The 11,310-nt window shown below is 38.6% G+C and overlaps 1 protein-coding gene across 2 annotated transcripts; it reads right to left on the bottom strand.

Moving 5' to 3' along the window:
* Positions 1-612: 612 nt before the first annotated feature.
* On the bottom strand, positions 613-10,858 carry trappc13 (trafficking protein particle complex subunit 13). Of its 2 annotated transcripts, XM_040158215.1 has the most exons (13): positions 10,702-10,858; positions 9,050-9,118; positions 6,298-6,397; positions 6,089-6,173; positions 5,856-5,983; positions 5,555-5,627; positions 5,153-5,197; positions 4,661-4,678; positions 1,903-2,036; positions 1,601-1,799; positions 1,389-1,489; positions 1,107-1,254; positions 613-1,009 (listed from the first exon to the last, which is right to left on the bottom strand). In XM_040158215.1, exons 1-13 carry the CDS (start codon positions 10,745-10,747, stop codon positions 902-904), a joined length of 1,254 nt encoding a protein of 417 aa, XP_040014149.1. In that variant the 5' UTR covers positions 10,748-10,858; the 3' UTR covers positions 613-901. The 2 variants fall into 2 exon arrangements, with proteins under 2 accessions (XP_040014149.1, XP_040014150.1); XM_040158216.1 differs by lacking the exon at positions 4,661-4,678.
* Positions 10,859-11,310: the final 452 nt, after the last annotated feature.

Below are 11,310 nucleotides of genomic sequence, written 5' to 3'. Positions count from 1 at the left end.
CAAAGTGACCAGTAGAGCTGTCCACTTTCCTAAATCTTCCTAATCTCTAAAAAGGAGCCATTATTCAACGATTCGGAAGTTGTTTCTGTCATAAACAGCCACATTAAGTTAAAGTTTCATCATTATTTACCAAAATCCAAATGATCTTATTTTCTGTTGATTGTACAGAAATGTAATCATCCTACACTTTGAATTTTTTTTAAAGTTGACTTTAGTATCTGCAGCCTGAAGGAGCCATGACCTGACACCTGGAACAGACGCTGTCACTATGACCGGTGTCAGGATGCAAGAAATGTGGGACTTATGAGGCTAAAAGTGGCCATAAAACATCTAAAATGTTGATACTTTCATCCGAAAACAGAAATAAAGGATTGTAATAAGAGAGTATACAATTTTTTGCATCCTGATTGTGATTACTTGGGAAATGTTACACATAACTGAGATAGTTGAAAATGGTCATAAGTATCTGGAGGATCCAAAAATGTCGAAATAAAAGCAGAAACATCAAAGATCCCTACAGTCCACGCACTAATAGAAAAAAAAAAAAAAGCTATTCTCAGTGCAGTCTACAAAGGTTCCATTGAAAGTGTAAAAATGACAATAAAATAAGCATTTTTATCAAATATTCTTCTCTATGTCTCTAGAGGATTTAATGACAATAACCACAACGGACACCATGAAATACATTTTTAAAAGCAATAGTAAATCAAAGATTACAGAGATTTTATTAACATTTATGCACATTTACATTATCATTTTCAAAGAAAGTGATTTATATTATTCACAATTCATTTTAAAATACAGCATTATCCCCTTAGGTTGCAAAAAGAGTGAAATGTCAGCGTCCGAATTCCACAGTTGGTCCACTCGTATCTAAAAGGCAAAACGATAAATAAAATTTCTAGCACTTGTTGCTCGTATACGGGCAGACCACACACACTTGTGCGATGTCGTCGTATTCGTACGTCCTCTTCAGAAATGTATCTGTGAGTCTCAGTCCAGAAATACTCTGAAACAAAAAGGGGAAGAATGTGACATGACTAAATCAGCAACAACCTTAGGTTTCAGCAGACTGATCACAGTTCTTCAAAAAGTCTAGATCCTACCTGCAGGCCCTGGACAGATGAGAGGAGCGTGAGGGGGAGAGAGAGGGAGGCAGCAGGACTGAGTTTTCCCAGCTGTCGCCCGGATACACCACACCAGTGGATCGACCTGGTGTTACACATCTCTAGCACCAGGTCCATGGTTCTTTCACTACAACACGAAGGTCACAGAAAGGCTGGTTTGTTAGCGCTGCCGGGTCATGTCTGTAATTCAGTCATTTCATCGTACGTTAGCGATCAAGTGGCAACGGCAAGGCTAAGGCTATTGGACGGGGGGATTTTCACCTGCAGTTGGTGATTTTACAGATAATGTCAAAGGGCTCTTCAAGGTTGACCGTGTCAGGAATCACCTCCAAAGACAGCCTGATATCTCCATACCCCGGAGCCTGGAGGACACACACGAACAGGACCATGATAAAAATAAACGTAAGAGAATTTAAACAATGAGACTCTTTGATTTTGGCAATAGCGAACACATCAAAACAGTATCCTAATACCATTCTTTGTAGCTGACTGGTCTGTAACCTCCCCCTCTCCCCGAGGTTGGTCTTCCATACGATGTCAAGCTTGCCTATCACCGTCACACCCTTGATGACGCCGGCCTTCTCCGCGTACTCCGGCTTTGGCTTCAGGCAGTACAGGTACTGCCGTGTGTCCATGGGCTGCAGGTAGGACATCTTCCCAAAGGTGGACTCCCTGGCAGAGGCAAGTTGCAGATGAGAGCCAGCGTAGAAGCTGACAATTACATAAAACACAACTTTTCGCAGTGACGTCAACAGGAAGGAAAATGCGCTTTTACCCTTGATCTCCGCCTGTGACCATGTTGAGCTCTGTGACGTTGTACATCATGGAGGGCTCTAGAGAGACCTTCTCCATGAACATCGGCGAGGTGGTGATGTTCTGGATCTGAGCCTCCAGGAACACTTCATCTGTCTGGAGCGGAGAAGGGAGGTGTCCAACTAATATTTGTCGCTCACAATTAAGTACAAGTACACAGTCTCCGAGGCGAACTGAGCAACACATCAACTTCCTTCACTAGGTATGAAGAGGGGTTAGGCTACCGCCTTAACGGATTGGTTCACATTTTGTTCAAGTCCATCTTAAAGCAAAGTTCACATGCCCAAATGTGAATTTCGAGAGTTAATGGTAGCTGCAATTTTCCTCCAGAGATACCTTCCTAAAAAAAGATTTCAGTGTCAGTTCAACTCCACGGCCCGAAAAACTGCATTCTTAAGTTTAACCGGTGTGAATATGATCTTCTTTTCACAGCCAGTAATAACAGGAGGAATGATTACAAACAGCTGAAACTCTTTCAATGCACATATGGCCATGTGAGCAGTGAAAAAATGTGAACCTATCCTTTAAACTACTCTTTAGGTGAAGTGAGGGATAACATTTATATACCAGACTCATATTTAAACATATAAACATTAATTGCATAAATTTCATTCTATTAAGTTTGCTCAGTGTGCCTTTGAGGACATTGTTAGTACAAGTGCTGACCAGCAGAGCGTACAGTAGGGGTTGCACGATGACTGATTCGACGAGTCCTTCAAAGAGGTCTCTCAAACCCAGACTAGCTGTGTGTTTTTAACCGATCACGTGGTTTAAAGCAGCCATGTCGTCTGGATCGGAGCCTCGTAGAGGAACTGAATGACTGTCCCACCCTCCCGTCCCAATCATCAGGTTGTCGTGGAACCAACAGATTTAGAAAATGTCTGAAAAAGGCTCCCGGCAGCCCCGAAGAGCAGCTACTCAAGTCAACTTTAGACACTCTGCTACTCACCGAGGTGGTTTTAGGTATTCAAAAATATAAGGTGATGCAAACGCCAGGCCTGTGCAGAGCTAAACAACACTAGTATTACTGTCTACAGGATTTCTAATTCACTACATTTATTATCGTTAACCAATGACTTAAACCCATATGGAGGAGTGATGAAAGTAACTAAGCACATTTATTCAATTACTTTACTTCATTACAATTTTGACTTACTTTTACTTGAGTATTTTGAACACTCTGCTACTTTAAACTTCTACACCACAAAATTTCAGAGGCAAATATTGTACTTTTTACTCCATTACAGTTATTTGACAACTTCAGTTACTTTGATTCCGATGGATAATACAAAATATAATCAACAAATAAACTGTGATGTATTCTTATAGGTTAAAATAAGATAAAGATACAAAAACAAGATAAAATTGCAACATTAAAGTGATGTAAACATCAATGCTTCAATAATTATAATCCTTTAATCTAATATACATGATTCTGAAAAAGGACCCAGTCTGCATAATGAGTACTTCAGTAACCTTTGGTACTTTAACTATATTTTGATGCCATTACTTTTGTACTTTTAACTAAGTAGAATTTTGAATGCAGGACTTTTAATTGTACTTCTATTTCTGCGACATTCCTACTTTTACTTAAGGTAAAGATCTGAGTACTTCATCCACCACTGCATTCGAACAACGTGTTGAGTACTAGTAATTGATAAAGTAACTTACTTGCGGAGAAAAATAATGTTACAATAATTACTTACTCATCACAATACAAATTTTTCAAACAATATTTAACCTTGCTGAAAGATAATTAGTTGTTACGTTGCTATTGAGGGGGAAGAAAATTGTAAAGGTATCTAACAAAAACCTATCAAGCTCTTTACAGGCCTTGACATGGGGCCTGTATATGGTGTCATTCTTATTTTTATGTGGGTACCTAGTTGATGCTTTAGGAGAGCAGCCCTCAGTGGTCATTTTCAGTGCAACCTCTACCATACAGTGAGATACAATGAGAGAGAAGCGGAGATTAGTTCATGCCTGCAATTCAAAATATAAGAACTGACCGTGAACCATTCTGAATGAGGTTAATGTTAAATCAAAGAGCTTAGCATCTCTGTTTCATGCAAAGCCATTCCAACCAACACCTGAATCCTCACGTTTTATTACACATGATCAAATATAGTTGTTTCCTTAACTCTAAGCGATTAAATGGTAAATGAGTGTATCACTGAAAATAAGACCGTAACCGGCCTGTTCCATCATACGTTAACCGAAAAAGCAGCAATACACAAGGTTAGAAAAATAGATTCACAAGCATTTGAGTCACGTCATTCATGTCTGCAACATAATCATTTAAACCTTTTGATGCAAACGATTGTAGTGGAAAACTGATCATTTCCCCAATGATGATAAATTGTATAATCAATGCAGTCCCCGCCCCACCACATTTTCACACCAAAAAAAAAAAAAACTTAAATTAAAAAGTCCAAGCCCTGTGTAGGATGAGTTTGCAAGAAAGCATGAGCGTCCAAAGAAAGGGCCAAAGAAAAATAATGGAAAGTTCCTATTGAGGACTAACATGTTGAAAATGAATCTAGGCACTTTGTTTTAACGCTTGTTTATCTTTAACAGTCTGGCAAGTGTTTCAGTATAATACATTTCTTTCCATTTTTCCACTTTGCCCCTTTCCGTTGGCGCCAGAAAGACAAAGTCTGCGGCACCAAAAGGATTAGGAGACGCTAACGTTCAGCGATGAGAACAGAAGAAACAATTACCACAGAACTGAGGTCACTCTAATGGAGAAAATAAAATACAAGACATAATAAACAAATGAAGTTACATGCCAAAGATGATGACAATGAATATTTGCAGCCTAATATAAAAAGCTACTGGTATGAGAATGAGAAAAAGGAAAAAGCTTATTGTCTCTACCAGGAAAACCCTTAATCTCCAGCCATCGAAAGAGCAAGAATTTACAGTATGACTTGTGTTTTTCTGTTAAACGGAAAACAAGGGTTTTCCATGAGATCTGTCTTATGCTAACTCCCTCCATTAGCATCTGGAAATGTCTCCAACAATGAAATGAAATATGATATGAAGCATGTTATGTACTGTACGCTACATAAGAACTTGCATGTCATACAATACAGTTCTTCCATTTGCAGAACGATGTGGTGAGAGATATGAGTGCAGAGAGTCTGTGTGCTGACAGCTGCACTTTATATTATCCTGCAGCCGGCGGTGGTACTCGAAAGTGGCCAACTTACCTCTGCATTGTAGAACTTTGTCTTCACATCCAGCGGCTTCAATACCTGATTGAAAATAGATTGTAAACTGAACGCTGTAGTTTTCTCACACTGTAGCTCCATTTCGCAGAGACAAAATATTTCCGTGTAAAAATGTCTGATCAGACTGGAAAAGTTTCGGCTAGGAAACGGAAATCTGACAGATAATACAGGTCTTTCTGAAAATGTTGCTACAAGGAAGGGCCCGGGGCTACAAGTCGGTCACAAACTGGGGCCAGAAGACTGCAATACTAAACCATGTGCACGGCACGGATGGTAATTGCATTTGCTCTGTTGTAGACCTGTGACATTTCTCAGGCCTCCTCCAAGCCTACACGTGAGTTTACCGCTGCCGTCTAATGAGAACACCCAAATATAACTCACCTGGAATTTGAAGAACTTTCGAAAATAGAGCTTCTCCCCATACTGCGTGGTGTAACTGACAGCACAAACTAAGCTGGAAATTTGGGAAGAGAGGAAATAAACGTTTAGAATAGCAACCAACACAATCAAGATTTTTTTTCAATATACATATATGTATTGAAAGATTCTGTAATGTGGACTTTTTATTGGAAGAAAAAGATTTGTTCCCTGATTTGGTCAGTTGGGAGGACAGTTGAGATTTTGGAAGCACAATTTGCCGGCTATGACAAAGTAAGGGAGTCTATATAGCAAAAGCACTCACATGTGTGTTCCAATTTCTTTGACTTCGTGATGGATAACATCATCAATGCAGCATTCAGGTTTGAGTTCTGCTACTGCAGAGTTTGATGCGGAGAGGTTGAGTCTCTGAGAGCTGGTCTGTAGGTCGGCCTGTGGTGGATCACAGCACACAACAGGACAATTACGTGGAAAATGTTACGATACATGATGGAAAGTTATTGGTTTGTTTTGTTTTGTTTTGTTTTTTTACAGTACCTTCACAAGAATGTCCCTTACAACTTGGTTGCTGTCGTTGTGCACGCTAATGTAACTGGAGAAGGTCTCTCCAAGGAAAATATTTCTGTGTAATGCAAAGGTGTGAAAAAGTCAGATCACAATGAAATCAACAGTTTGCTCTATAAAAGGTGCTTTGAGCAGTTTTTTTTTAATTCTTTAACCCTTTAAAGCAAATTAGCATGTATTACCCAAAGTTCTGTGGTAATGTAAGCATCTCTCCGAGCATTAAAGTCTCTGCTCCTTTAATGGTGGAGGGGTCCTCCCTCATAAGCTGACCAAACAAATCTCCTGTGGAGGCAAAAAAACGTAAAGTATGCGTCACGCATATGTAACGTATTAATGAATTTGCCTCGCTTTCCGCCGAGAGCTGTCGAAAACACTGGACTGAATGTTTGCAACACGCAGCTCACTATGTCGGGACCAGGAAGAAACACCTGCATCACAGATAGGAGCAATTTAAACAAACAAAAAGTTTACATGCATGAGTTATTACTATAATTATACGATGATTTTGCGAAACTCCATGGGACAAGAAACACCTGACGACTAGGAATACACAGATCCCTGACCATGTGCAGCTGATAGGGTATAGGCCATGACGTGACCGTGCCACAGCAAATCCTACCCTCATGTTACCTTAGGTAAAAATAATCCCAATGAGATTCACTCTGTGGGGTTTACAGATATTACATTTGAAAAAAAAAATAGAGCACTGAATCGGTACGCTGCATAGGCGGAAACCCAGAGTTGTTATCGAGTAGAGAAAAAGTTGGATCAGTGATACCTACTTGTAACACCATTCTGCTTATTGTATATGTTGCACCTACACAACCAATCAACCCTAGAATCTGCTGAGATTTTCTTCCCTGCACTTTTATGTCACAGAAATGCTACGGACATTAACGACAACAGCGGAAACATCAGTCAAACTAAAATGAAACTTGAATTATTTTAACACCAGCATGCCTGCAGAAAGTATAGATATGCGACATATACACACTTTTCCGACATAATAGTATTCTCTGCACTGCAGGGAGGATCAAAGAGACAGAAGAAATACTTTTGAAGATCAGGTTTCAAAGAAGACTGAGCCGGAAGGGGTTTTCTTTTTGGGTTCAAATGTCTGTCCCTCTGTCCAACAAATTGGCCACATGTATGCTGTGATCTATTCAGTGACTACTATTATTAATACTACTCATACTACTATGACTACCATCATGCCTCCTACTAATTCATCTACATGTTCCTCTAATATTAATAATAATAATAAGATCTACATGGGGGATTCTGTAGTCAGTGCAGGGGTTAAGGGTGGAAAACGGTTTTATGATTCTATCGTCAAATTAAACGAATTCATCCTTGTGCTCTTTAAGATACTGTATGCCTACTCTTATAAAAATAGCAGTCCTACTTAGAAGTGCCAACGTGATTTATGGTTTATGCGGTGTTCAGTTACCAGTGCTCCGTACTGTACTCAACCAGAAGGAAAAAAACAAACACTAGAAACTCAGCAGGCATCTAAATCAGGGAGCAGGACCTGAGACACTAGAGAAACTTGGTCTAAGGCAAATGCTAAATACAGTTGAGTTCAACATGTATATGACATAGGCTCATTTAATTACATTTTACGTGTGTTTAACTTTCACAGCTAACTGTGTTTTAATATAATATTTTATTCAGAAATAAATAAATCAAAAATGCAGAAAATTCTCAAGACACTACAGGCTGGATTTCAGCTAACTGCACTCGAAATGCTTCAGCTTTAATTTATTACATCTTACTTTTATCACATCATCAAGTATTGGGGGCACAGACTAAAAGCACAAATGCAGTTCTAAGAATTTTTGATATTTGCTATTGTTCCCTCAAATAAAATTTTTAACATAAACATTAAAAGTGTCGTGCTTTCATTGGCCTGCTGTCTTCAGTGGCATGTCAGGTAAATCCTAACTACAGAGAGCGTTAGCTATCAGTTCAAAGTTTTATTTTGGAGACGAACACTCAGAAAAGCAGAAGTAATCCCATCAGAGACGCAAAAAACGGAAGCAAGGCGCTCACCTCAGTCTGGTCTCGATACTAATTTTGCTTTCCATTATGCACATAATTATGAAATGGTGACACGAACTTCTTGAAAATCGAAGTATTAATAACTTGACATTAGTGTTCTGAAGCAACTTTACAAAGCCTGACTGTCAGTTTTCTCAATTACAGTCATGGACTGAATTCACTGGAATACAACGTGAGTAAACCGGACAGGATTTTCTTGGTGGTGATATTAAAAGGAAAAGAAAACTTGGAAGCTTCCAAAGTAGATATTGTTTTAGCTGTCATTCTGAGACTTTGACTGGATCTCTACAGTCTCCAAAACAAAGCATCAATGCTACATCAGTGATGTAAAAAGACAAGACAGCAGGAAATTATACTTCAGACACAGAATTGTTATGCTAATGTTCATGTTTTTTATTTTCTTCCCTGTCCTTTTAAACATGACCTTGAGCCTTGTGATGAACAAATTATTAACAGTGGCTCACTTGTTGTCAATGTCACCTCACAGCACGAAGACGAAGGGTTTGAACCTGAACCCGCTGACTGGAGCCCTTCTGTGAGTAGTTTGCACGCTCTCCCCGTGTCTGTCTGGGTTTTTCAATAGGTGCTCTGGTTTTCTCCAACAATTCTTCAAATTCTCAAAGCCTCCTGTCCCATGTGCTTGCTGCTGCTGCTGCTGCTAAACTTGATCAGCGCTCAGTAGAATAATTGACCAAATCTGATTCCCTGACAATATCAACATGGAGCAGATAGATAAAGGAGACACGACATGCAGGCCATTAGCTAACACAATACACTGTGCAGAAAATTATCTGCTGCTACAGGCCTGTAAAACAGAATTATATTCCCGTCAGGCTCTGTGTTTGTTAGTCCGGCGTCTCTAAGGTGGCTCACCTGGCAGATCTCGATCCTCACATGTCACTGGCAAGTTTGTGAAGAGTGTTGGTTTTGTTAACCGCATCACTGTGAGGGAAAGTGACATTGGTTAGTGACTGGACACACAAGTAAGGCCGTTACTGTGGTGTACTGTAGTATTACAGTAATCTATCCCACTCTTTGAGCATATCCTAATGTGAGTAACTTCAGTCATCAGAGAACAGTCATTATTTCAATAGCTGATTATTTCAATAGCTGATTAATCCTCTGATTATTCTTTTGATTGTTCGATTCGTCTAAAAACCATCAGAAAACAATGAAATGATACCCACTGTAATTTCAAATGTCTTGCTTCGTCCGAATGACAGTTCAAAATCCAAAAAAATCTCAGTTTACCATGATGTTTAGACAAAGAAAAGCAGCAACGTTTCATATTTTAAAAGTCGGAATCATCAAATCTTTGTCATTTTGGCTTGAAAAATGAAAAAAAGAATTTCCAGTTGATTTTCTGTCAATCGATTAATCAATTAATCAACTACTTGCTGCAGCTCTAATCTAGAATAGTCTTTACTTGTAATGCATCCTCTTAGGTTACACAGAGGAACTTCTGTAGAGTGTGAACGTAACCTTTGTTGTATTGCATAAACTTATTTATATTATATTATATTAAATACCATATTATATTATAATGTATTTCAACGGAAAATTCGTTTTCTTATTCAGCCACATAGTTCACCTGGAATTACAAGTGTCTAAAACGATGACAAATTCATTGCTCCTGTCTTTGTGATTGGTTCAAGGCTGCAACTGACGGCTGTTATCATCATCAATTAATCAGTCGATTATGTTTACGATTAATCAAGGAATTGCTCAGTTGATAAAACGTCAGAAAATAGCAAAAAATGCCTGTCACGAGTTGCCTGAACCCAGTATGACATCTTCTCGTTGCTCATTTTGTCAGACTAACAGCCCAGAACCCAAAGATATTCAATTTACAATGACATAAAACAGAAAAGCAGAAAAGTATCACACTGGAGAAGCTGAGGGCACAAAATTGATGGTGGTTTTTTCGCCTAAATTAAAAAAAAAAAAAAAAAAAATCGACCTAATGATTAATTGATCGTAATAGCTGCTGATAAATTTTCTTTCGATCGATTAATCGTTTCAGCTCTAGATTGGTTAGTCATTGGATGTCAACTCAACAAACAGGTAAATTTAACAGCAACTGACGAGAATTTTGTGCACTGGATCCACATTTACAAAGCAAGGTCTGGGGACAGTACTGGTTATTGTAAATGGGCACTTAGTCATCAGGAACAGAAGAAACATTTTTGCAAAGTGGCTGCCTGACACATACTTTGTTTGTCATCTTTGCTGACATTATGGTGTAATTCTTGCTTATGTATAGTATATTGCTTGCACTTTCAGCTTTGAGGTCCAACAACGACAAGAAACACACTCTTTAACTTGACAAGTGCCTGAAACTGCCTTGATTGTCAGTTATCAAATGTCAGCGTTTTATACTATTAGTAGTACTAGCGCTATTAGCAGCTAGCAGCATCACCGAATGACAACAACCTGCTACAGTGAAAACATCAACGCGTCTGTTTAACCCCTAAAACTACGTCTGGAGTCTCAGTCTGTATACTGCTGAAATGACTTTAAAATACCTTTTAATGCGAGTAGGTGTTCCTGTTTCGCCTGATTTACATCCATTTTAACTGAGAAAACTGGCGAATCGGGGGGGCTACTATGCTAACTGGTGCACTTTAACCCTTCCGGAAACGGATTTCTTCTTCGCCGTTCCATTTGGGGACGCCATCGAGATGTAACACTGCCGCTCAAGGTAGGGGATGTGTGTTACAACAAATCTTTTTTTTTTTTCTTCTCCTCTTTCTTTTGTAGAAAAGATAATAATAATATTAATAGTAATGATAACCTTTTTTTATAAAGCAAAAACAGGTCAACAAAGTGCTATACTGACGTAAGAACAGAAAATATACATCATCATCATCATCATCATCAAATACACAGTGCAGTTACAAAATAATATAATAAAAAACAAGTAAAAATCTAAAAAAAAGAAGAAGAAAAAAGAAAAGGAATTATATAAGAACAAAAACTAATTAAAAGCCATTTGGTCAAAATTAGTCTTTAAACGACTTTGACTGTATGTTTACACCACAAAAAGTGAGCCTGTGATAAGGAAAAGGGGGGAAAAAGCATTGTCCCTATGAGAATATCTCAACCAATCAAAATGTAAAAAAATGCGGGTATAG

This window comes from Xiphias gladius, chromosome 20, assembly GCF_016859285.1.
Source record: "Xiphias gladius isolate SHS-SW01 ecotype Sanya breed wild chromosome 20, ASM1685928v1, whole genome shotgun sequence".
Taxonomy (NCBI): Eukaryota; Metazoa; Chordata; class Actinopteri; order Istiophoriformes; family Xiphiidae; genus Xiphias; species Xiphias gladius.
The sequence above is the reverse complement of the archived record's forward strand: the minus strand, read 5'-3'. Positions and strand labels throughout refer to the sequence as shown.